This window comes from Pholis gunnellus, assembly GCF_910591455.1.
Source record: "Pholis gunnellus genome assembly, chromosome: 16".
Lineage (NCBI taxonomy): Eukaryota > Metazoa > Chordata > Actinopteri > Perciformes > Pholidae > Pholis > Pholis gunnellus.
Window position 1 is genome coordinate 16,918,880 of NC_136543.1, and position 27,312 is coordinate 16,946,191.

The 27,312-nt window shown below is 42.9% G+C and overlaps 1 protein-coding gene across 1 annotated transcript in view; it reads left to right on the forward strand.

Moving 5' to 3' along the window:
• The window catches only part of LOC306708776 (retinoic acid receptor beta-like), a gene marked incomplete at both ends in the record, with an annotated part of 87,302 nt that overhangs the window by 44,459 nt on the left and 15,531 nt on the right, over window positions 1-27,312 (forward strand). Inside the window, 2 exon segments of the mRNA XM_079176708.1 lie at window positions 10,653-10,794; window positions 22,313-22,473. Of these exon segments, the coding sequence (XP_079032834.1) occupies window positions 10,653-10,794; window positions 22,313-22,473 (303 nt within the window).

The following is a 27,312-nucleotide window of genomic DNA, read 5'->3' on the forward strand; positions in this document are numbered from 1 at the left end:
GACAAGCGGGAGACCATAACCTCTTTGAATGAAACACAATTCAGAATGCTCACATTGAACTCTCTGCTCTCTGTTTTTTCCAAATAAAACCAAAAGGCAGGTTCAGGTTTAGTATAAACTCACTGAGATTCACCTACAAATCGGATTTCTTAACAAACCATATTTTATTTAATAGAATGCTTCATTGTTTCCGGGAAACGCTTACCTGTTAAAGCCAACAGTCTTCTTGCTAAGCTAGGCTAATAGCCCTGTACCTAACGATAATAAATATGAGTAACGATCACAGGAAAGCAAATAACTGAATGTCCCCAATGTTAACGTCTGTCTTTCTACAAGTGCAATTATCCTGCATCGGTTATACAGTTGAATTTGGTTCATAAAGGCTCTGCTTATTAAATGAGTGATTCGTCTGGAAGAACTAATCCTACTTAAGAAACATTAAGTAATAGTGACAAGTGTCAGATTAAAATGGATTCGCTGTACATCTCCAAGAATATCATTGGGCGCTACAAGTCAGCTGATAGCCAGTGATTGTGAAGCATGAATGAAAGCACGGTTGTGCAAATTAGAAATATCGGCGAAGTAATGCAGTTTAAGCAGTTCAGCTTCGCCTTATTTAAAAAGCCTCATTGATCTTTAAATCCAGTACACATAAACAGGTCCATGTGCAGGCGGTGAGCATAATCTATTGAAAGCATTGAGGGTGCTTCTGCCTCCACAATCTTTAAGTATCACTGCGTATTTGTGCGGGTCAGGTATTTCTTTTTATAATTTACTTTATTCCCCAGACCGCTGTGGGCCCCCACAGCTTTTGCCTCTACTGCCCAGCAGCAGCACTAAGCCTATTTGATTAAATGTCGAGTCAGAAATATTTTAGACTGGTGTGTATTATTAGGACAGTCTTCATTTTGCTGGGAGATGACTTGTGGTTTTTTAACAAGTGTTGTGCAGTGAGTAAAGGAAAGAGTTTCAAAGAGCGCAATAACCTGTTTGGAAATATTGCAAAAAACAATTACGCCACAAATCAATAAGGTTATGAATGCTATTACCAGCAGAGTCAACGTTTACTGTGTTGTTTAAAATTAAATAAACTTAAAATGAAATGGTCATTTAGATTTTTTGGGTGGAAAACGACGAATTATTAAAATAGATTAAGAGCTAATTTGTCGTTAGTGGCAAAAAAACAAGTTTGGTTCTGGTGTTGAGAATTGCAGGTTTGGGGTAAGTCTTTGCAAAAGTGAACGTGACTTTCAGACTTACAAAAAGTTCTAAATAACATTTCTTATTCTTTCGCTGAGTATGGAATAAATAATGTTGTGATGTTAATGTGTTGTTGAAGTAGGTCCTCTCGGTTTTGGAAGTGCACAGCATGGATTGTCAGACGGTATTTTGCACACTGGTTTTGAGACATCCTGCTGACTAACAGACAAACACACAAACACGACTAAAAATACACCCTCTTTGGTGTAACGATGCATTATGCAGGAGTTTTTAAATCTGGTAACAACAATGCATATGCATATTTCTGCTACTGTGGAAACACAGATTTTGGGAATGTGCACTCACATATTTGCTATGAGATGTATCCGGCCCTGGGTTTAGTTTAAATATGTATATAATCGGTAGCAAATTGCACATTCAATTGTCACTTACATTAAAAGAAAAGCTGAAATATTTGTTTCTGTTGCTCTTAGTTATCCGTCCTGTTTTTCCCCTTTAAACCCTCATCTTCATACCCCAGCAACACCCTCCTCCCATGTGCTTTCCGTATCTTTATTTACTCCCCGCTGTCCGCTGCTATTGCAGGACGGCGATGATGAAGAGCCCAGTTGAGTTGACAGTTTACTGCAGAGATAGAGAGCGAAAAAAGAGGACATGGATCTGCTGGGCCCTTTTCTCTGCCTGCGTTCTGCCTGTCACCATAATCTATACAGCTCCCCCCGGTGCTAACACACACTCCATAATGTGATTTGTCAACAGTGTACAACATAAAAGAGGCCAGAGCGTTAATAGAGAGAGAAAATCAAACAGAGGGTCAGCGCCGCGGAGGTGTGACGGGAAATAGATATGACTGTTACGCCACGACATCCTTCTCCTCTCCCTGCAGTACAATCTGCTGCTCAACCGGTGATACTGAGGGTGATTTGCTGTTTGAGGAATTAATTCTTTCTACTGTTTGTCAGGACAATTAGCACTCGCCTGCTAAAACAGGTTTCATTGATGGTCTTCTATGTCTTAAGTTTGTTATTAAAGGTACCGTGTGGAGATTTCATTGTAACACACGACTCGCTGGATCTTTGGTCTAATGTGGATAAGATGCATCTCAGGACTTAATTCCATCATATACAGGAAACTAAGTCAAAGTGAGTTTTTTATTATCATAGTTTGAATTGTATTGTCAGGATGTTGTTAGCCTAGCTTAGCAGAAAGACTGGAAGCAGGGGGAAACAGCCAGCCTGGTTCTATTCAAAATAATTGCCTAACAATACGTCTAAAGCTCACAGATTAAATTTGGTTTTCACGTATCACAAATAAGTTTTAAATTATAGCATAGGCACACTTTTAGAGGAGATCAGGGTGGATAACCAGGTGAAACAAACACAGGACTTTCACCCATCACACTGCTGTTCGTGTGAAACAAAGTCAAGATTAAGTTATTTTATGTGTCAACTGTCAACTCTAAAACACGCGTTCAAAACTACGATTGTAATCTCGGCAGAAACACATTTCAACAAAATTGATAATGGGAACGCAGTTGTTAGGGGCCAGGGTTGGACCGACACATCATACTCATGTCCAAACATGAGCTCATCCCTCTCCTGTTTGCATCATGGCAACTTCAATGTCAACCCTTCTCCATACGCATTTGTTACTTGTTACACTTGATGTATCCGTTAACCCTCAACCAAATCCGAAACTAACACCCTGAAGTAGGCCTGACAAAATGTCCTTACTTTGGAAACGCGCTACTGTTACTGTGAGTTTACTGGCTGTGCTGGGTGGGACAGGTCAGCAACAGGTCCGACTCTGTGCGGTGTGTGTTAATATGTAAGCGAGCAGCACGGAGGCCTCCCGTCGGAGGGTGAGAGAGCTTTTAAAGATGGCTCCCGATCACTCCGGGGGCCCCCGCCAGGTCCCAGGGCCGAAAGACGAGCGCTGAATGGCGAGCGGCAACCTGAAGAATAGGGCCACAGTGGGGCGTCTGTGGAGGACCGGGTGATCTGAAACTTCATTCTCTCCTCCGTTGTCTTTTTTTTTTTTTTTTTATGCCTCTCGCTCGGTCTCCGGTTCTCTGTCTCTGCAGCTATTCAGAGCCGGTTGGGTGAGTCACACAGCTCCTCTGTTCAGGCCTCTCACTAGCTATCGCTCCGTTTTCTTCCTCCTCTTGTTCTCTTCCTCTTCCTTTTTTTTTTTTTTACTTTCCCCTGATTCGCCTTTCAATCTGTACTGTATCTCCTGGTCCATCTGTGCACTTCAGGTGCTCAGATGGATAGATAAGCACTGATTGGGTTTCGGGGAAAGGGGGAGGAACAGAGCAGAAGAGTGGGGGTCTGAGAGAGCTGTCTCTTGTTTTCCTTGTTGTAGCTGTTGACTGCTGCTCTGTTTGTGCCTTATCTGTTGAGGTTTCACGTTTGCCACGGTAACAATGCAGGTCTTTGTGCGGCCGAGGTTGCTTTTTTTTGTCCTGTTGTTCTGTTTCTTCAGTTGATATGGCAGGTGAACCACAACAACACTGCTCTCCCCATTTTGTGTTGCCCCCCCCCCCTAACAAAAACCCCACTTAGCACATATACTCAGTTTTTGACGTGTTTACTGGAAGAATGTGGCTTTCTTTAAAATCTCAAACTCGTTGGCTGAACAGTGATGTCTTTTAAAGCGAATGACTCAAGAGAATCTTGGAATTAAAGGGAAATGCATGTGTTATTGTTCTTATCTTGCTATTTGTCCGCTCTAATGCTAAAACTGCTCCCTCACCTTGGCAACTACCTGTGCTCATGACTCTCAAATGATTCTTTTGGCATACGGTTTTTGTTTGTGAAAAATTTTTTTCTATTTGCTGCTTTCAGCCCATTCATCTCGGTGTCCCTGAGCTGGATTTGTGACCTGCATTTTTTGTCTTCTGTGTCCACAGGACATGATTAAATTGGAAATTTTCAGTCAAAGTCCAAGTTTACATTTTTCAATAACACAGAACTAAAGAAACGAACGTTTTGCAAGCACAGTGTGTCTTCTTCCCTTACAATAATTACAATAATATAAAATGGTGAATAATACAAATTCTCAATAACACCGATAGAATAAAAGGTACTTCAACACATTGGGTCCTAACTTGGGGGTCGTTACATTTGAAAAATTCAAACAAAATATTGAAAAACTAAATCAGTCTGTGTTTAAACTGGTCACAAGTGTCAACCATTGACGTTTTTGCATTATTTTTCACATATTCAAAAATCCTTTTTTGTTTTCTTTCATTATTTGTTTTGGTTAAATTAATCTTCAGCTCTTTCTTCTTCTTTTTTTGTATTCAAGCCTTTATCGTGTATCTTTGACATTATAATGACAAAAATGTGAGTTCTCTTTAGACAGCAGTCGGTGACAATGGGACGGGGACATTTTAGGAAGCCTGCTTTACTCGTTGTCCTGCTTCTTTAACATGTCTAACGCGCCCACTCGTCCTACAAGCCAAGTCCTCTTCCTGAACTCTGTCGTCTCTTTCCAGTGAACTGCAGGTGTAAGTAATAGCTTGGACTGGATAAACTGGATAAATATCACCCCCCCCTCCCTCTTCTCCCTCTTCCTACTCTCCACTCTACCTCTCCTCCTCATTTTTCTGGAACCCCCCAGGGTCTCCAGTGTCCTCTCCACTTTCCACGGCAGTGATAAGATGTCGACACGATTAAGAGCGAAAGCTAATCCGCCGCTCTGCCTCTCTCCCCTCTGCTGTACTGAATGCTCAGGCAACACAAAGCCGCCGTGGCCGAGTCCAAAGAGCCGGACAGCCAGTCGATGGGAAGAACAGAGACAGAGAGAGAGAGAGAGAGAGAGAGGAGGGGGGGGGGGGAGAAAGAGGAGGAGGCCAGGTGGACGGGGGGTTGGATTGTAGCTAAATAATGAATGGGCGGCACTTTCGTTTTTTAATCTGTAAATGAGAAGGCCTAAGATGGCGGGGCCATCGCTCTGACACCCTATCCCTGGCCCATTAAGATAACAAGATGTTGGATAATGATCTCGGTAAAGGTGCAGTTTATCAGTCCAGGGGGAAGTGGCCTCGTCTCCCAGGTGGCTGGACCCATGTCCCCTGATGCCCTGACATTACATCTCAACATGGCCTTATCTACAGAACAGAGTGGAGAGAGTTGTGGTATGAAGAGCAAAGATTAGTATAAATGTAAACACAATGCACTTTCCAGAGAGCCTCAGATAGAGTTGTTCAGTAAACATCTGTCTGATATTGAGTGATATTATTTATATTGTTAAGTTTTGGTCATAAAGAGTTTTATTTGAAAAACTGACTGTTTGCCCGTTTATTAGCGCCTGAGCTGTGGCGAGGTACAGCAGTGCGTGTACTGGTAGTCCCGTTAGCTGTTAGCAGGTTAGCCAAACACACCGTCCAAATCAATAGAAGTGAGCCGCACAGCAGCGACCGAGAGGTACGCAGCAGCGTGTTGTGTTATTACTGGCGGCCCCTACCGGCTGGGGGCCGGTTAAGAGCAGTGCAGTGAGGAGACAATGGCAGTATAAGATAAAGGTGTTTCGAGAAAGTGTCACCGCAACCACAAGAGGTCCTTTAACATGCAGCCATAACCGGGCACCCAAAAATAATATGCATTTTGCAGCACCAGAATGGAATATTAGCCGAGGACAGACACATGGATGCACACTCACTCACAGACACACGCGACTGATCGTACGATCCTCCTGGCGCAGATAATGCAAATATTTGGATTGATGCAACAAGATTTGCCAGATCTAAAACTGAGTCAGTCCAATAAAACAGTCCTGCAATAAATCTTGTTGAAACTGTTTTGGAGAGGTGTTGATGCAGCTGTTTGTGATGCTGCTGAACTGTATTGCAGTGCCTGCGTCTTTTGATTTGATTTGTCTTTTTGTCATAGATTTTGACATTGAAATTATACAGGACCCATTTTTACCAGCGCCTTATCTTCCACAGACTTATCTTCCACAGTCTGGTAAATACAATGCAGTTCAATTATCAGAGTTCAGTTAAAACTACTTGTGTACGGGAAGTTATAGTGCCTCTCAATTTAATTTCACATATGCGTGAAGACATTTGATTGCTTTTCTTATCCTTGGGTTCGAGGGATAATTTTAGCGTCATATTGGACTCAAATCTTGTTCAAAAGAAGTGTTGGCTCTAAAGCTATTCGGCTGCTTTAAAACAAAACTTTTAAGATAACAGACAGATACTGTAGGAGGGTAAACTGAGTTTAGCGGCTCTGCCCTCGTCTGCATCCTTGTGTTCGGGGTGTGATTCATTCTCAGCGTGTCCCCACAGCTGAAACCTCTGATCCTATCATTTATTTAGCCCAGCAGCACCCGCCCTCCCCCCTCTACCTGGGTAAACACCTCTGTACAACACTCAGCTCAAGGGTGTCCTTTGGTTGCACATTTATAAGCTTCAAATGGGTAAACCCGCAGGACACGCGCTGGCAAATATCAGAGCGGTCTACAGTCTCAGGTCCACACTGGTGTCCTGTGGCGGAGGGGAGGAGTGAAAGGAGAAGAGGAAGACAGAGGACATGGAGGAAAGGACAAAAGAGGAAATACAGACGAGCAAAAAATAAGACAAAGTCAAAAAAAAAGAATCAAGGCAAAGGAGCAGATGATTGTGTGAGTCGTCGTGTCATCTCAGACACTGGTGATTCCTTGGAGGCTTGTAGAGATGAAGTGCTCCGAGTCGCGGCATCTGTTCACTACTGCTGCAGAGAAACGGGAGATACACAAACAGCCTCCTCTACACATGTATTATACACACAATTACAGCCTGCATACTGTATACTATGTATAGTTTATATATATGTATATATATATATATATATATATATATATATATATATATAAAGATGGTTTGTCTTGTGACTATTACATCCCCATCCTTGTTAGTCCTAAGATTTTAAACATGGAGCCAAACTGACTTTTTACAGATGTAAACGAAACCAAGTTGCGATGATGGTGTTAGTAACCACGCTGCTACGTCGGTAAATCGTCAGTGTCACTTTGTCATGGAAAGTAAACCTCAGGAACACACAGCGAATGACATATTGCATTGAGTTACAGAAGCCAGTGGAACAAACTCCTGCCCAGACGTGACATCATGACTTTGACTCTTAATTTATCATTTGGTTAACCCCTCCCTTCAACAGCAATAGATTGCCAACCGTAACCAGGCATGGCAGGTCTGCCTTTGGATTCTTTCCACAAGTCGTGTGCATGGAGCTGCAGTGAGAAATATATTAAATTGTGTATTGTTTTAGCCTTTTATTGTCTAAGGAGTACCTTAAGAACAATGCTGTGTCTTTATTTGCCTATTTCATGGATTATTGGCCAGTAAGGAGGCTGGCTTTTTGCTAGCATAGCACCTGTTAGCTTTGGTCTTGTAGCAAGATATCCTGTCCTGAATCTAAGAGAAGACGATTAGTCAGCGGCAGAGTTGGAGTCAAATGAGCTGAGGCACATTCGGATAAATGTATTAACCCGCAATGACCTGATCTTGGCGAAGGACCAAAACAGATTCATGGAAACAAAACAAAAGCCTCTGACTTTGTGTATGTCAATGCAGAATGTTGTGTTAATAAATCAGTAACATAATTGAGACAGTGCTACACTGGTGCATACTGGCTCTGCGTACAGTCATACGGTGTGTTATTGCTTAAAGAAAACCAGTATGAGGCCGTTGATTATTTGAGTTTTGATCGAATGTCAGCCTCTAATATAAATGTGTTGATAATTCTCTGTGGGTTTGTCACTACAAGCGACACATTTCACATTACAGTCATTTGGTCCTTGGCTGATTCGTTACATTAAATATTAAATACATTATTAAATAATATTAATTAAAGCAAGTTCACCCAAATTACTAAATAATGATGTCAATTACCACGACTGGTATCTAGTTGAGCTGATAGTTTGGGATTTGCTCGTGTAGACAATCTATAACTTTTGTCAGGCCTGCAAATGTTTTTTTCTCTCCCCATCAGTGTATATATTTGATGTGATGTATCAATAATGTGGATGAGGAAAGTTTAAATGAGATGCATCGCAGCTCAGGCGTTGAACTGCCAACAAACCGTCCCCAAACAGCTGAAGCTCACAAAATGCAAATCTGTCTTGGGGGAAGCAGTCTGCAGCAAGTGCACAACACGCAAACTGCAGCAGCTCCAGCTCCCAGTAAAACCCACAGCACACTGTACAGCACTTATCACACACACACACACACGTAGATTTCCAAGGCTAAGTGACCTGCATGCTCTCAGCTTTGAATGACATAAGTACCTGAGTAGCCTTGGGTTCTGCACCCAACCTGAACACACTTATATGGCAGCTGATGGCGACGCAGGCCGCTTCCATGGTCATCCATCAGACCCCCGCAGGTAATGTCTGCGAACACACTTGGCTTACATCAGCCAGGATAAAGGCATCTATTAAGAAAATGAATAATACCAGCTGAGGGGAGGTGACCTCGGACCGATCACGTGTCATCAACACCGACACGTGACTGGCTGCTTTTGGTTAGCATCGGTGCTACCGAGTGGGGCGGTCCGGAGGGTGACGGATGCTCGAGGCCGAGGCGAGATGGGCTACAGAGTCAGCCGTTTCAGTCCTGTGATCTAATCTGTTACCCATCGTGCATCCTGCTTCGCTAATGAAAAGGCAAGGTCCCATCCGTCACAGGCTGCTATGGTAAATGGAATTTTAACCCCCCCCCCCACCCCCTCTTCCTTATGAAGAACGAAGCTCCTCAGGCAAAAACGCCTGCAAACATGTGCAAAAGGGCCTGGATGATAGACGGTCATTGCAAAAGACCCCAGAGCAATGGCAAATTAATATTGAGTGGGGGAAAAAAAATAATCTGTGACGACCCCCGCTTCCTATAGATGCTCTTCTGCTTTCTGTCACTTTCCTTGGAAACAAATGTAGCAGAGCTCAGCCTCTGTTTCTGTGTAGGACTTTCAAGGAGGATCCACATTGTATATGTATTATTGCTCTCCGTGTCGCACACAAAATGTTTAAATTTGCTTTTAATCAAGGGTCATTTCTGACATCACAAAAGCAAAACAGCGAGAATGATTTTAAAAAGTGTGTGCATGCTGTGTCGGCCTTTTTGATGGACGGCATCATGTTGATTGGAAGGTATTCTCAAGCTTGAATTAACCTCCTTTGGTCAGACAAATATTATAATGGAACCTGAGGTAGACATGACAATAAGCTACTAAAATGTGTCCAATATAATACCATGACTGTTCCATTTACATACAAATATGAATCATTTTCATCCCTTAAAAGTTTCTAAAGCTTAACAAAATTCATAACATGCTGCAGTAATCAGGGTCCTCTTGTGGCGATCAAAAGGCCAGAATATACTTCACATAATAAAATATAAAAAGAAAAGGCCAATAAGCTGCAACGACTGTTTAAATTGCAGTGTTTTATATACGCCTTTAAGCTTCTCCATACAACTCTAAATAAACACGGAAATTCCCAGTTTTGCTTTTGGACATGAAAACCAGTTTAATCACTTGACTAATTGGAAAGCGGTTACTTAATTAAACCCTTTTGTCAACGTGTGTCCCGTGGGTTTTGTGTGCCAGCCTTTTTACACACATGTTAAAATGTTTTTTTTAGGCCTCATAAAGTAGACTTTACATCATCACCGCAACTGAACTTTTATAAAATTCAAGGACATTAATTCCTCTATTTAGGTTATTTATATTAACCTGTGTTAAAAATGAAATGATCATGGCTACATTATTCAAATGTTCTTGTCATTTTTGGCTATCGAGGAGTGAAACTGTAAAGATCCCTCCTCTCACCACAGCTCTTCCACTATCACAAGAGCTACGTGGGATTTATACGTATTTACTTATATCTCTTTGGACACTAAAACATTGAATGAGCCCAATTAAGACATACCACGTAACTTCTGTTCTACCGGATTACAATGAAAGCATTATTTTGAGAGGAAAAAGTGTCTTTGGTCTTCCACAGAAGCTCAATGTCACCTTCAGACGTGGAGCTCCCTGCCCACAGCTGAACCAAAGTCCTCGGTTATTCTTCCATAACAGCATCAGCAGCCTCACTGTTTGATACCCTGAGGTTCTTCACTCTCTGTTCCCACAAGTGCTCTGTTTCTGAGGTTAAATCCAGCATCTGAAGCTCCTCAGAGCTCCCCAGCAGGGACACACCGGCTCTCTTTTCTCTCAGCCTTAATGGCAACGGAAAAGACAAAACATCCAGCGCATTGTTATACAGGCTGTCGTGACATCATGAGATCCAGTGGCAGGAGAATTTCAATGGAGCTGTGCGGATGTTTTAGAAAATATGCGGCTACGGGAGATTAGAGAGAAAAATTAGGTTAACGTTGTTAGAGCCTTCTTTTCATGAACCCCCCCTCCCCCCGTCTGTTTCCTCAGGGTTTTTTCCGCCGAAGCATCCAGAAGAACATGGTGTACACGTGTCACCGGGACAAGAACTGCATTATCAACAAGGTGACGAGGAACCGCTGCCAGTACTGCCGCCTGCAGAAGTGCTTCGGAGTGGGAATGTCCAAAGAGTGTGAGTTTTAAACCCCATTTACATAGCGTGCGGATGTGGAATTGAATGAAATATTGTCATGTGTTTCAAAGAACTCACAGAGATTAATGATTTTTATTTTTTATATTTATGAAAATGACATTTATTCTTTTTTTGTTATGAAGATGAGTTATGGGTACATCAACTTGTGCCTTGAGTAACATGCAAGAACACATTCCTTATGAAAGGTTGCTGGTAAACGTTTGAGCAGAGCACTGAATTCTGTTGCTCAACTTGACTTACATCCAATAATAATCTTGACACTTGGCTCAGAAGTGTTGTGGATTCAAAACTGATATTGAATGACGAGATGTAACTCCACCACCTTATCAGCCAAATGAGCTCCTCTTGGAAGAGTCTTACATTCTTTGTGTGTTTTTAGGGTTTTCAAGCTGCAAGTAACATGTAAAGAGCTTCGTAAGATAGTCTCTTACTCGGAACAACGGCAACAAAAACAGATTTTGTGCATCTGAACGTAGTCACTGTGAGTTGTATTGTTGGCAAAAATGGCCTGAACTCTCCCAATAAAATATAGAGTAGTTATAAGTTGCAGTATAGAGGCAAGGACACCACATGGCCTAAGGTATAGTACATTTCAGGTGTGAAAAGTTATCCATTTTTGAATGGACAGCACTGTCAGATAAGATCTCATCCAGTATTGGCTGTATTGTCATGAGTATGATGTGGGGATGATTAATTATCTGAGTTAGAGCTGCCGAGTCTCCCGATAGCTGATCCGCCACATACATTATTCAATCGCATGTATGTTTCCTCTACTGGCCAGTATTTCAGCCAGCGAGGAAGAGTTGCATAATTCACAAAGTGTTGTCGAACATCCAACACAGCTGGGATTTGAGAAATGATGTGATGAAGCGATACAAACAAAACGGGATGCAGAACCTCTGCATCTAGGAAACCCCGTGTCTTGCTGCCGTCATTGCCCTCATGTCCCCCCTGCTCCATTGTCATCCATAGGAACAGTTTGCATTTCACAGGTTATTGGCATCCTTTGATTGCATCAGCATTTATAGCTCAGGTCCACTTTGTGCTCCATTAGCCTCAGGGGGGGACCATTCCTTTCTCTTACGCTGTTTCACACCTCAGCAGAGGAATCATGGAAAAGATGATGTCTTGATATCCTCAGGCTATAACACCCCCCCCCCCCCCTTCCTGCACCTCCACTCACACCCACAGGGCCACTGATGAGAAAGGGGAGAAAGAGGACTATCCTTTATTCAGGGGTGGAGGTGATTGGGTGGTGTCCTCAGCGTCCTGCTCTGAACGTCGACAACAGAAGGTCTGTGCCGAGTGAACGTTGCTTTCACTGTAGGGACAACAGGACTTTGTCCTCAAATCCATTGGACTGACTGACTTTTTATGCTGTTGCACCTGCACTAAATTTCTGGAAGAACAACTACTAGCAGGGCTAAAAAAAAAATGCAAGCCTTATAAATCCATATTTTCATATTAATGGATTGAATGATCATGGGCACTGTGAAAGGGTTTGCTCGTTGGGACATACCTTTATGAAATTATCACCCAGCTTTGCAGTTCCCCTCAGTTCTACAGTGCCCTTCAAATATAATATAAAAATGGAACATAAAGCTTTTATGCAGCCATTAGCGACTACTGTTCCGAACATATACTGTGTTAATTAATCAGCTAAGCAGACAACTAAACACATAATCAGACAGCACAGAACGATTTCCATTCAGTTCTGGCTGCATGTTTAGAAACACTGCTAACAAAGTTGTTGTCCGTGTGGTTGGACGCGTCCAATATGGCCGCCACAGGCAATATAACACCTGAAAGCTTACATTTGTAGCGGTACGTATTTCATAGTGAAAGTACGGTGTTGAGAGCTCAGTCTGAAGCCTGAGTCACAATACGGACGGTAACATCTGCTTTTGGACACTGGACTCGTGCTATCATGTGCCTCTGGAGATTACTGAACTGCTACTTAGCATGCAACACAAAGGGGAGCATTGTTTTATGTGTGTGTACATGATTGTGTGTGTGTGTGTGTGTGTGTGTGTATACGCTGCACCAGCAGGTATGCGATTGAATGCGTCATTACACAAGTTGTGTCTTTGTATTTTTTTCAGTGGTAAGCGATCATGAGTCTCATGAAGTCATGAGCACTGATGTGATCCATTATTAATCTGGTGGATCTGCAGAGCCAGAAGAGGAGGAGGAGGAAGACTGCGCTGTGTGTTTGTTATTAGTGTGTGCGTGAGTGTGTGTTTTGTTCAGCTCCCTGGGCCTCAAATATTCAGTGTCATGGGATGATACAGAGAAGAGTTTGACTGAAATTAGTTTTTAAAAGAACAGTCCAATATACACAAAGGTGTATTTTGCATCCTTGGGGTTAAAGTGTGGCTAAACTATTTCCGTGTGTACGTTTCAAGAACAAGAAATTGCCTTGTCCTTGGTTTTGTGACAGTTGTCAATGTAGATTGACAACTGTTGCTTGCAACTTTACCACTTTATCAAATATCTGAGCGGCTTTATGATGTAACATACACAAATATTCAACTAATTGGAAAATCCTCTGCTGGGTAGGTATTCCTTTTTTGGGATTCAGATATTCATTTATTTTTTCTCAGAAACAGCAGCTGAAACTCAAAACTAGGGCTGATAGTCCAACACAGGGAATTCTGCATATATTTATTTTTTTATTTATATACTACTCAGACAATGAACTAAGACGTTGTGGCAGCTGCATGCTCACAACCTAAGCTACTCATGAATATCCTTTACAGGTGTGCTCTCAGCAGGAGTCCACTGACGACATTGCACACAGGTGTGCAACTCCTCCCATGAAAGCTGTCACCTAGAGAGAGAGAGAGAGAGAGAGAGAGAGAGAGAGAGAGAGAGAGAGAGAAAACACAGCACACAGCATTCATACTAGACTTAAAAAATAAATAAATCACACTCACACAGGGCTCTCGGGGGTGGAACCGTGACACACATAACATAACTGCTTGTGTTGAACCACAGATTATGGTGAATTATGTCCTTCGAGTATGCTGGGGAGAGGGACGTCTGGAGTACCCGGCTTAGTCTGCTGCTCCTGGCCCCCGGATAAGCGGATGAGAATGCACGGATGGATGTCCTTAGTTTCTGCTACAATATAATATATTTTGCACTCAGTGGTTCACGATAAGTGTTTATCCAGCCTTGCAAAGTGAAGCGATGTGGTTCCAAAAATGTCCCAAAAATACATTTTTCCAAATTCATTTCTTGTATATTTGTGAGTTTAATCTCAGAGAATTTCAGATTTTTTATAAACTCAGAGAATATTTAAGTATTTCCTTGTAAATTAGTGTGTTTTTTTCTAATAAATTTGCGACATTAATCTAGTTTTTTCATGAAATATTGCCCCCCTCCCCTGGCTCTGTAATTATTTTTTTCCTACGATGACACTAATACACCATCGTACATGCACAGCTCCAGGATCAGCAGGTCAACTATTGAAACTATTGTTCTGTTTTTTTCTTCTTTTAATCGTATCTGTGTGGCAAAGCCTCTGAACCTGCTGTAGGACCATCATGAGATTAATTTAGTTGCGTATGCGCCTCTCTCATTCTCATTCCTGCTCCAAGGTCATATTTTCACAGCGCAGGTTTCCCATCTGACAACCCCCCTCTCCACTCCCCCTGGTCCCATCAGGACCATTAGCTTAAACCCAATGCTCTGGTGGCAGCGAAGAATTATCGCGGTTGCTCGACACCCACCTGGTTAGTGTTAGGGAGCTGCCATGTTAAGTGCCGTGGCAAGTGGCCCGAACCGCATCACGTGGGCTCAAATAAATAGTGTTTATTTAGCGCTGCATCTGTTTGCTCACAGAGACGCTGCGTAGAGCTTGGCAGCACGCAGATGGCTGGCCGTCGGGTTTCTCAAAAAACGGCCGCCATCCACGCCTGCTGCTGCCGAGCCACACAGCATCCCGATAAAGCAGCAGAGAAAAACATCGCCATGCTGCACCGGTGGGCTAGAGGCAGGCGAGAAGAAAAGCAATAAAAGAGGAGGACAAAAGACAGAGGGTGGGACATTGCTCAGTGACTAAAGGAAAGGAAGAGGAGGGTCTTGGAAAGCAGAGGGACGGGAGAGCGACAGTGGGCATCGCTGTGGAGAGTGTATTTAACAGCGTGTCTGAACTCCACTCAATGACTCTTCATCCCTTGGTCTAACACTCTGGAGAGCACTTCAGAAACACTCGCTCATTCACAGCGCTCCCTCAAAGCCTGACAAAGCCGCTGGGTGGAGGGTTTAACACAGTCCTCGTGGTTTGCGCATTGTGTGCTCATGTGTTTTAATGCCAGCGACCCCACTTCTCGAGCCGTTTAACTGTTAACTGACTATGATAATCTTGACCCTTTAATGCAATCAGTTAAACGGTTGCAAGAAGTTTTAAAATGTGTTCAAAAGAGGCTGTATGTGTGCAATAACAATCCACTCAACACATCGAGTCAGAAAAACCCCGCAAAATTAACATTCCTACCCGTTTCAAATTAACTCTATTCTTTTGAATAGTTAATTGTGTCTGGAGTGGACTTAAAATGGGAAAAACATTTAACCTTAAAGCAAGCTTCCCCGGTAACAGTTATAGCATCAGTTAAGTGCATTTTGGTTGGGATTTATGTGCTATAGAAAAATCTGACATCCAGGACTTCCAATTCATATTCTCATTACTGAGTCAAAGCAAAAGACCTGGTCGATCAAGGTTCTAAATAAGGTGAAATATTTTGAAATATCAAAGTAGTGCTGGAACAATTAGCCTTTGTAGTTGATCGACAGAGATATTGAGCTGCACTGATCAATATGTCGGTATTAACAGTGGTTCAAATGACTGTATTCTGAGAGGGGCTGCTCACGGTGATGAACCCACAGAGAATCATCAACAATTCTGCCGTGCAACCAGCAAACTTTCCTCTTTTGGTTCAGCCTCAAAGTTCTCACATAGTTTGTTTCCAGCTGCAGCGGGCAGCTGTTTTCAGTCAAATGGCTCTGATACACTTACAGTTCATTACCTGCTCAGCACACACTACTAACTGGTGAACATAAAGGAGCTATTAGCAGCTGAAGACCAACTACTTTAGTGGAGACCATAACTGAAACAGAAGGTGACTTAATATCATTAATGTCATTCATTCATTAGAGAGTCATATTTGCAGTTTTTCTCTCTGCTTTACTTTGAGACCACCGGTCAGACCGAAGCAAGCTATTTGAGGATATCATCTTATAGGAAGTTGTGATATGCACTGTTTTACTGTTTTCTGTAGTAAATAATGATGAATCTGTATTTTCTGCGTGCACAAGTCAGAGGAGTAAAGCCATGTTCAGATAAACAACAGCACTGTGTCACAAAAGACAGCACTCATTCATTTCAGGGTGCACCTGTGGACCTAATACTCAAACTGACCTTCCTGGATCTTATTTCATCATATCACTTGTACCTGCCAACGCAGCCCCTTGTCCTTTTCTTTTCAATTCAGGGCCCAATAAGTCTTTATTTTTCACAGACAATAGGAGGCAAACAGACACTTGTGGACCAGTGGAGATAAAAGTGCAGATACGTCTCATGTGGAAGTCACGAAAAGTGATCACAGGCACTGATGAGAGTCCCTGAGCTGGGTGGACTCCCCCTGCCCCTTTTCTGGGTATTAAAAAGCCATATATTTTCATGGCCTCTTGTCCGATGCATCATTTGGATGTATCTGCTCATGCTCGCAGTAATTTGCTTGGAGTGCGGTGGTAATTGATTGCCCTGGGTGGGTAGTGGGAGGGTGCACTCGCTACGCCGCTGTCTTCCTGAATCACATCTCGCCTGCCTCCGTGTGGACCACAACCCCCCCCTTCCGCCAGACACTTTGTCACCACACTATGACAAATGACACTCAGACACACGGGAACAGATTGTGTACCATCCCCCTTTCTATACCATTATCCCGTACCATCCCCCCCCCCCCCCCCTCTTCCAAGGGGCAATGTGTTTTTTCTGTGTTGTGTTGAGAGAGACTCATGGTTTTGACCTCGACCCACCATCACGACTGTGTGTCCTCTGTTGTGGACGTTACTAACCCACTGATAGCAGTATTTTGCACAGAAAAAGTAGCAAGAGCTTTGGGAGATCAGGCGTTGCTCTTTTAGATGACACTTCACAGCTGCTGGTAATTTCGAAACATGGTGATCAGGATAAAAAAAAGATGCCATTTTGGCCACGGTGGCAAGAAAATATTCCCTCACTAGCTTTGTAGATCTACATCATTTAAATATGAAGACAATAGCACACATTTTTAGACGGTCTCTCCTGGTGGATATTCATGCTGTTGCACTTGATTGTTTTCATGACAAGTAACAGAAATATATGCGTGACAGAGAGAGAAGCTCACTCTCTCAGCTCAACACACATGGTAAAGCACAGGCTGAAGTGAATCTGATAAAGTCTGCTGGCAGTTTAAGTGTGAAGAGCGAAAGCAAGATTGCCAGCTTTTACGATGATTCCTCTGTGAGGTCAAAACTCCTTGTTTGGAAGTGTTGCACGTCGTGCACGTCGCATGGATGGATGAGAGCAGAGATTATATTTGCATAATGTATTTATATTTTCTTTTTGCTAACCGTAGATATTTACACAGCTAACAGCCATATATAGCTGTACGAAAATGTGTGTGCTAGGGCGTTCGTGAACATTGCCAGATCTCGCGAGAGTGCGTCTCTGAGAGAAAGAAAAGTGGATTTTCTCCCGATTTGTTTGTTCGAAAAAATGCAATTTTCGTGTCAAACCCCAGTGGGTCGTGTCCTTTCTCAATTGTCTCAGGTCCAGGTGGACGTTTGTGCCAAATTAAAAAAAAAAGTCCCTTCAGGCGTTCCTGAGATATCGCGTTCACAAGAATGGAGCGAACAGAAGGACGGCCCGAAAACATAACGCTTCCTGCAACTGCTGTCGCTGGCACAGAGACAAAAAGAGGAACATGTCATTTATGTGACACTAAAGGTGAAACAGCATTACATGTGTGAGTTTGTACAGTAAGCAGATGTGTATTTTTGATGCGTGAAATATCAAATCCAACATTAGGAAGATACTTTTCACATGTGCTCTTTTTTAAGGACAGGATTCTGTGCATGTTTTATTTCATCATCATCTCGTTTCATCACTTTCCTCCCCAATTACAACATTTATCTGAATTTCTTTCCCATGATCCCATATCTGATTGTATACTTGCACCGGAGAGTTGTGTGGCAGGTGTCTATCGCTCCACTCTGAATCGCTACTTCCCAACCTGCTTTATCTGCTGCTGCTGTGTTCAGTGTTAGCAGCTTCTCTCTGTGGAGCAGCAGATTGAAGGAGGCCCAAAGGCTCTCGATCCTCTGTCAGTCAAACCCCTCCCACTGCCCCCACACCGACACTATAAACCAAGATGAAAGACACGGTGAGGTTCAGTTCTCCCATCGCTGGTTTCATTTTACCTCTATAAAGATTAGCATTGCCAGGTGCGAAGCAGCAAATCACCAGTAAAAAGTGATGCTAACACTCCAGTGTGTGCCCAGTATCCCGCTAGTCTTTTGTTTAGTTAAATTCAGTCATCGCTAACGTTTATCTGAATCCCATTTTAAGACGAATTAATTAACATTGTCACTGTCAAAGTTTGCTTTTACTAAATGTATAATCACAGTTGACGCAGTGGAACGTCTCTTACATATACATGCACCCATATAATGGACATATAGGTCACAGATGTGGGTCGAAATGTATGGAGTGATTAATGTCTGCCTCGCAGCAGTGACAGTAATCTGCACCAGGCCATGGCTGACCAAAACATTCAGTCTGATTCTCTGGAACAGAACATTTGATTTAACTCCTCTTTCATGTTGACGCTTTGAGTTGGTCCGCTGGGATGTGAGACGTGGGTGTAATATGTCCCAATGTGTCAAAATTAAACAGACATCTTCAGCATATGGACGGAGTTCCTGGCTGTGACCGATCTGGCTCGCAGACTGTGTGCATTTGCTGACATATTTTGATTGGATCCCAGCTGTATGAATGATATTTTTGTATCTTCACTGAATTCTGTGCATTGATTGCAGCAGGAGAGACTGGCTTAAGGGTACAAAGCCTTGTTGGTAAAACAGATGAGGCGTTTGAGGTCAACTCCATCGAGGGTTAATGCCTGATTATGGGGATAAGCGCTATAATCTGTCAATACCAAGTAGAGTCTAGTCTTAGTGCAGGTGGTGGTGGGAAAATAGCGGTTGGTTGATAGCATTAGCATCAGGAGATGTAAGCAGTCTGCTACAGCTCTTTAAGTTATGCCAACATGACACAGTCAGATATTATCAGCCTCTCTCTCTTTCTCTTTGCGTCCAGTTCAGAGATAGGTCCAAGATACGCTAAGGCTAGCTTAGCACTAAGACTGAAAAGAGAGTTAGCGTCGCTCTGTCAACATGCAATCATTTGCAGGGTTTATATGCATTTGAAACAAAGACTTAAGTAAATCCAACACAATTTGTAAGAAGAGCCCCACCATGTGGGTACTAATACATTTGTTTCTACCGTAACATTGTGTAATTTACATTCTCCAACCCTGAGAAAGATTTTCTTCCAATGCAATTTTAACTGGTTCAGTGTATTTAGATGTGGTGAATAAAAATTCCAGGGAGAACAGCTGTGATCATATTACTGTGTGGAGATTTGTCGATTTATCGCCGATCACACATTAGTACTCGAGACTGCGAGATTAGAGTGTATAAATTGCATTACTCTAAAAATAGACACTGTTGATCAGGTCAGCAGACATGAGCATGTATAGAAATGAGAGGATTTAACACTCATCATGGCGACGCTTCTGACGAGCCAAACTGAATTATGTTTTATAACATCATAGAAATGCCTTCAATCGGAATTGATCGATTGTTTTGGCCACTTAAACTAGTGATCTCCACTATAAACTCAACACTGACTTAATATAACCTTTTAAAAGTGTTTGCAAACAGTTGCCGATGTATACATCCAGTAGACACAGAACAGCATTAGCATTCATTAGGAGTGGTGCTAGTGATCACCTTGATGGATGTTAAGTCTAGTACTCAATCTCTTATTAGCCTGTAGCTCTGTTTTGGTCTCTACCAACTCCAAAATATGTCTCTCTTTCTGCTAAATGCTCCACTATGTCCACCAGCTGGCTGCTAACTATCTGTCTATTATTATTGAATCTCTGCTGTTTAAGATCTTTGACACTGTTCAGTCTCCTGCTGAGCTCTCCTGCTCGTTTGCTTGGCTTCTTGTCTGTTTGTTAGATTGTGTTCCTTCTGGTTTTACCCGTCTTCTGTGATTTCATGTGATTTCATGTTTTAACTGTTTGTGCCGCTTAACATTGTTTTGTATTTACTGCCTGTTTTCTAGATGTCCTACTTTTGCATAATGCTGACTTACTCCTCTACGTTTGTTTTTTTTAATCCTGCTCAGCTGTTCATGTTTTGCTTTCTCCTGTTCAAATTTGATATGTTAAGTGTTTTATTTGTTTGTTTTAATGACCAATTTTAACGTCCGGCCGAACGGTTGAGAAGCAGCCTTGTGGCTAACACTGGCATATTTACAGTCGTGTTGATGAATGTGTATTGCCCCTGAAAAGAAAATAGAAATAAAAACCGTGAAGTTAAGCCAGCAAAGCTCTAAGGCTTCTGAGTAATCGTGTTCATTATAGGCAGCGAAAAAAAGGAATGGATTGTTTTTCAAATCGCTACCGTCCTTTTTAAGACATATGACATGACCCACACAACATACTGCTGAGCTGTCACTAACTAATGTCAATGGGAATTTGAATGAGATTTTCTTACTTCTGAAACAGAACCCGGAAGTTCCAGTTTCACTTCGGCTCTCCGTAGCTATACGCTCACCAAATGCTGCTGGGAAATGTAGCTGAGCCACTAGTGTTGCTGTATTTGCTATGTCGTGCTTTCAGACCGTTAATACAAACAGCCAGGAAGGGAAAACAAATTCACATCATCCTCCTATTCAGAGATATGAAGAATTTCTGACAGCATCTTATCTTCTATTTGGCGAAATACAATTTTGTGACTCACATTACACATTCATTTGATCCATTGTGGTTGTAAAAAAGAATCTATTATTGCAGTTTTAACAAATAAAAATACTTATACATTGAATAATAATCTAAATGAAATGTAATGCCTTGGGGCTCTACACAGTCACATAACAATACTGTATATCTGCACCAGCATTAAACACCAACCTGCATTCAGCTGCCATCCTCTTTTCCCATTCAACCATCTTAGTGCAATATGGGATCACGAGTTGGCTCTAGTGCGTAAATATAAAGGGCTTTATTGTAAACTAGGGCAGAGGATGTGTCTGTTGTGCTGTCAGCCATGGAAGGTCCCTTAGGTCCCTTGGGTGTCTCAGCGCTGACAATGAGCCCAGCGCTTTCTCTCTGGCTCCGCTCCTTATTATTCTAAAGGGGAGCGTGCAGCTGATCGGAGATCTGCGATGTTGGGATGATCACGCTGCGTGTTGAGTAATACACCTGGTCGGATTGTTTGAGTCTCCTGCTGCGACAGACTTCAAAGAGCTGCACTTAATGAAGCGAAGGACTCTGCGGACTCCGGTCTCTCAGGGTGCACTTCACGCACAACAAACACAACAACCTGGGCTTTTGTTGTAGCTCCTATGATAAATAGAAGTAGATGTGTTCATCTAGATCGACTTCAATCACTAAACAGGGAAACTCATTTCTCACCATTACGCGTTGCGTGTGTCCTTGATGCTTAATAAACACGCTGAATGCATTTCCTTCCTCAAACAATTGCAAAGCCAGTTTTTGGAAGAAATATAAAACATATATTGTTTACAAGCCTGTTTGCTTGATTAGTTAGCTTATTCCTAGTTCTTGTTATGTCACCAACTGTCAATCAGTGGAACAGCATGAAACCATCAGTAACACTTTATTAATCACATCACTACTCACCCTACCTTTGAACATTTGGAGATTTTATTAAAAGGTTTATTTACCAGCGACAAATTATGTTTTGTCCCTCTGACGTTTAAAACCAAACCTACATCCAGTGACTATTACTTCACTCTTTAGACCTGAACTTAACACAAAAGAGCACCAAAATAGCTCTGAGGTAATTCATTGATTAACAAAATGAATTAATGGAGCCACAAAAATCACACAATCCATTTGTGAAGCGCCTGAGTTTCCAGACGCTTTTGTTTTCCTCCTTTTTGGAGCCTTTGCCAGTGGCACTAAGCTGACAGAGACCGGTTGAGCTGACAGAGTCGACTGCAGCTCGAAACTTTTTGTGCTTATGTAAGTTCTCAGTTTTACACTTGACAACTTGCTGCATCTCTTAAAAGTAACCAGAATGGGGTAAAAAAAAGCCTTCTAGCAACAAAGTTCTGTTGCCTTTCACATTGTTTCAAGTCAACGTTGTGCATGTCATTGCTGACGCTAATCCATAATCTTTTGTTCTCCTTCAGCTGTTCGAAATGACCGGAATAAGAAGAAGAAGGAGAGCCCAAAGCTGGAACTGGCAGAGAGCTACGAGCTGACAGCCGAGCTGGAGACCATCATTGAAAAGATTCGTAAGGCCCATCAAGAAACCTTCCCCTCCCTCTGCCAGCTTGGCAAATACACCACGGTGAGTTCACTGTCCTGTGGTGCTTTCTGCAAGATCTCTACAGCAGATTAAAGAAAGTGTTCAGCTTTGGTTGCACTTCTTTTTGAATCATAAACATAACAACGTGTCTTTGACTCCTTGACCTTGTTTCGCCGACGGCACCGTATGCTCCTTTTGATCCGGTCTAGCTGCAAGTGCAGAGCTCATAATGGTAATCAATTTATTTTACTGTACTCTTAATCCCCCTCTAATGCACCTCGAGAGCACAGATGTAGACTGCTGACTGTACAGCAAATCCTCCCCAACAACACTTCTTCTTCTTCTCTCAATAGCTATGGATTGGACATTAAGTCGGATGGAGAGGCAGTAAAAAAAAAGCATGCATCATAATAGCACTGTGCAGCTAACACGCTATGACTTCCAGCCTCTGGTGAGACTGGGGTGCACCGATATCAGATATCGGGCCGATATTGAGTCAAAAAGCTGGATCAGGTATCAGTGACAACAGGGCAGATGTATTCAAGTCACTTCTATGTTTATACACAATATAATGGAACTTTAAATCCTGTTTTAAGTGAGTAAGTGCCTCAAAAAGGTTAACACTTAAAAGTATAATTGTCATTTTGAAGCTTTTTTACTGGTTGCTGGTGTATGCTTTTATTATTTTAACCAAAAATAACAATTTAGTAAACTCATCTACATATTTAATTGTTACATTTTGTCTTAAAAAGTTAGTCTCTTCCACACAGTGAGGCATACAGCTTATTAATTAAACACTGGTATCAAATTGGTACTTTGTATCGTCCAATACCCAAAGCACAGGTATCGCTGTCTGTATTGGGACTAACAGGGTGTGTTTACCCCAGTTTTTAAATGTTGCAACAGTGAGAGGAGATAATAAAACGAGGTTGTCAGGACTGGAAGACGTTGCAGCTGCCAACTTCAAACCCTCGTCTGGAAATACTTGCCAGCCAGGCAGCTGCCCATCAGTCTGGTTGAGGCTGGCCCCCAACTCGAGCCTCACATGTCTGAATAAATGCAGCTATTCCAGCTAATCATTATGTGCTTCCGTAAATCAAAACGGGTGCAGAAGTGACAGATTTGTGCGCTAATGTGCGACGGAGCCAAGATGGGTGTTACGAATGCTCATCAAGGGTTTATTATCCCCGTCATCTCCCGTCGTCAAGGTTGAGGGAACTGTGCCGTCCCTGAACCTCCCTCAAACCCTCCAACGTCGGCGCTAAACTAACAACCCGTGAAAGGCCAGATAGCGAGGGGATGCTAATCCACGCGGGACCTTGAAGAAGAGTCCCGTCAGTCGGACACGCCAGGCCTCGCTCGTGCAGCCTCAAAGCGGCCCACCCTGTAAAACAAAGGGAACCGTAAAGCCCCCTTCATCTGAGTGACAACGAGCTCCTCTTTCTCCTCCCCGCACTCGTCGTCATGACTGGGTGCAAAAGTTGGAGGTCACGCAAATGTCGAGGAGAAACCTCTAGAGCGAGCGTTTGACGCAGCGAGGCCTCGTTTTGTGACGCTTTTGACAGGGGTACCGGTCGGAGCCGCAGGACGGCTGATGGCTTGATAGCGAGGGCGGCAGAGATAGCGGCGCTTTGATTGACACGTTGGCGTGGCAGCATTGTGCAGTGGGGGAGCTGACAGCGTCTAAATGCGTTTGTTTTTTAAGATGACTTACATATAGATTACAGCCGGCGCGAGTGTGTCGTGATTGACACCGACGCTGCACAAACAGTCTTCTGTAGGGAAGCGTGTGAGAGCGGGAGGGGGGGGGGGGGGGGGGGGGTGCATGTTTAATGATTTGGCGGTGCTAGTTTTGGAAATCTCACGACACCTGTCAATCATGTCAAATACTGTTTATACAAAAATACACAACTCCGCTGAGGAGCCACAATGCGCAGTAGGTAATGGATCTCTTGTTCCAGTGATGAAAGTCATTCAGTCCCTGACAATACACTTTGGAGCGGAGATAGTTAAGAGATGCTAAAACGGAGCAAATTTACAGAGAGAGTAGCTATTAGCTTTCCGCTGTGTGCAGCTGTACACTGCCGCTGCTGTCATTTCAGTGTACAGTAAGCTCCCATCTCCATAACTCTGTATTTTTTCCCTTTCACTCCCAACACAAAGCTCCTAATCGCTGTAACCCCTCTCTACTCCGCCCTCATCCCATTCCCTCTCCCACGAGACACTTCAATGATTTTTTTTTTTACAAAATAAACAGTCTGCATTGAGGCAAAAATCCACTGCTGGAAAAAGAGTAGGACATAATAGCAGAAATCTTGCTCCCTGGTTAGGATATAAGCCAGTGTTTGCTGTTTGTTGGAGTGGCAGTCGGGCCTCAGATAAAGCCTTAATCTGGATCAGTGGTAATTATGCTTGCTCACAGACTGTGAGAAGTTCCTCATTATTACAAGCGATTGGATCCTGATGCGCCTTTTGAGTCCTCCTCGTCGGAAACAGAAGAGGAGCTCCCGCGCCCCTAGATTAGGTTAAAGCTCCAATTATGTGGTGAAATATTCAAATCCTAGTCTGCGGTGATTTAGGAGTTCATTGCCGGGTTAGCGGAGATAGCCGCGCGAGTGAGAGGGCTTAGCTCGACAATGAATAACGCTTCATTGACAGTGATGGTGATGAAAAACGAGCTTGGCAGTTTCAAAGACAAAATAAAACATTAGCGCTCGGCGGGCCCCCGGTGGCTCCGGGCAGCGGCGGCTGCTGCTTGTACAGTACGCGGCCCGGGCCTGGAGATATTAGCCACATTACAGTTTGTCCCCCATCGCTATTGGTCACAGGTGCTGGCTGCTTTTACTGCCTCTCTGCGTCTGTACACACAAGCCCGCTCTAATGTCGCAAGTTGTCTAATTTGTTTGGATAAATGTTCTTAAATGAAATTAGAATTCCCCGGCAACTTCCTTGTTTCGCTCTATTGAATTATGGGACTTGTGTAATTGACTGAGATTGCAAGTAGGGGGGGGGGTGTTAAAAAAAAATAAAAAAATCCAACTGCGAATTATCTCACCCTCCTTCCTCTTCAGCTCCCCCTTTTTTTCTTCCCTGTCCCTCTCCACCCAGAGGGGAGAGCAAGATAAGTTGCTTTAATATCAGCCACCTCCACCTCCACCCCCCCCCCCCCCCCCACCCAACATATGTGCATTGTGCAAACACACACTCACACACACTCATGTGTCGGCACCTCCTCCTCCCCCATCAAATCGGATGTCAATCAGTGGAATGTGCGTCCGTAGTGCTGTTGTGTCGACTGCAGCTCGTTGTCCGTGATTTAAGCACGGCCCTAATGTGCCTCTCACTTAACCCCAGATCATATTAAATGATCTCTCTCTCTCTCTCTCTCTCTCTCTCTCTCTCTCTCTCTCCTTCTCCCTTTATATCCCCCCTCTCGCTCTCTCTGTCTCTCGCGGGTGGCCACAATAGATTGTTTGCTCGTGACAGTGTCCAGCAGCCGCGGTGCTAACTGCCTCGCAGTAACAACCTCCGGGGGATTGATGTGCTGTGAGGCAGAGGGCTGCTCCAGCTGTCTCCACAGTCACTTCAGTGGGCTGCAGGTCGCTGCTGTATTCGAGCCCTCTCACACTAAAAGAGCTCCTGGGGCTTTGGCTTAGACCGATGTTGAAGTTCGCCGACATATTAAGTAGATATTGGATTTTCAGCAGGATGTCATATTAGTTGGCCACTTTTCCCACCTGGTCCTTTTTCTTCGTCAGCTCAAAACCGGTGCGCTGTCCAGAGATCATGTCATCTGTTATTCAATATTCAAAGTTTTTATCAAATTAAAATGGAAAAACTTTACGATCTACAATTTGAGACTCAAACATGGTCTATGTTTTATAGGCAGATTCCAGATTTAGACCATAGATAATACATTATTTTGTATTTCTACACCAAAATATGATTCCTGGCATTATAAAATAAGCTTTTAGACATATATAAGTTAACACTAACTCAATTGAATGGCAGATTAAATAAGAAATTCAGATAATAAGAAATTTAGAGACCTTCTTTTAGGGAACAAGAACTTATGAACTTCTAAAAACCTGAGTGCTCCATTGTTTTCCAAAACGTCCTCGATATTATTGTGATTCATTGGAATAAGTCCAGTTCCAGTGTAGAGCTGTTGGTCTGAATGCTGTTGCTGTTGTTTCTACCCTGACGAGAATGACGCACAGACAAATTATACCACATTTAGCATAAATAGAGAGATTACATAACACCCCTGTGACTAGAAATCTCACAGTCTGTCTTTTTCTTTTGCCGTATTCGTCTGAAAGCTGCTGGGTAGACATGTGTTCGCTCCCTTGGTTTGACTGTTAAAAGTAAAAAAAGATCTGAATTAAAGTTTGAGTTAATGCTACAGACTGATTTTCTTATTTATGTCCAGCTGTAATATTCCCTTTGTCTGGGTTTTGACATACTTTAGTTATGTAATGCTATTTTTGTCTGTATATTCTATTCATTATTCATCTGCTTATGCAGCTTACTTTAAAACTGAGAAGTCTGAAAGCAAGGATTATTCCCATTTCCCCCAAAAAGGCAGGAAAGTCAGATGTAACCAAATTAGTGTTTCACGGTATACCGATACTTGAAAAGTATTGTGATACTTTGCCGTCAAAAACGCTGCAATTCCCCATTTCATTATTAGCAATTCATTAAGAGTCACATTGTTTTAATAAGAGCCCTATTTATGATGCGTCAGCATCAGGGCAGTGTGTGTGTGCACGCTGCAAATACAAGTGCTCTGCAGACTCACGGAGCAAAATATGGCACTGAAGTACTGCAGCCGAGGGCTATAAGTTGCTGTACTATACTTATATACAATAACAACACGTA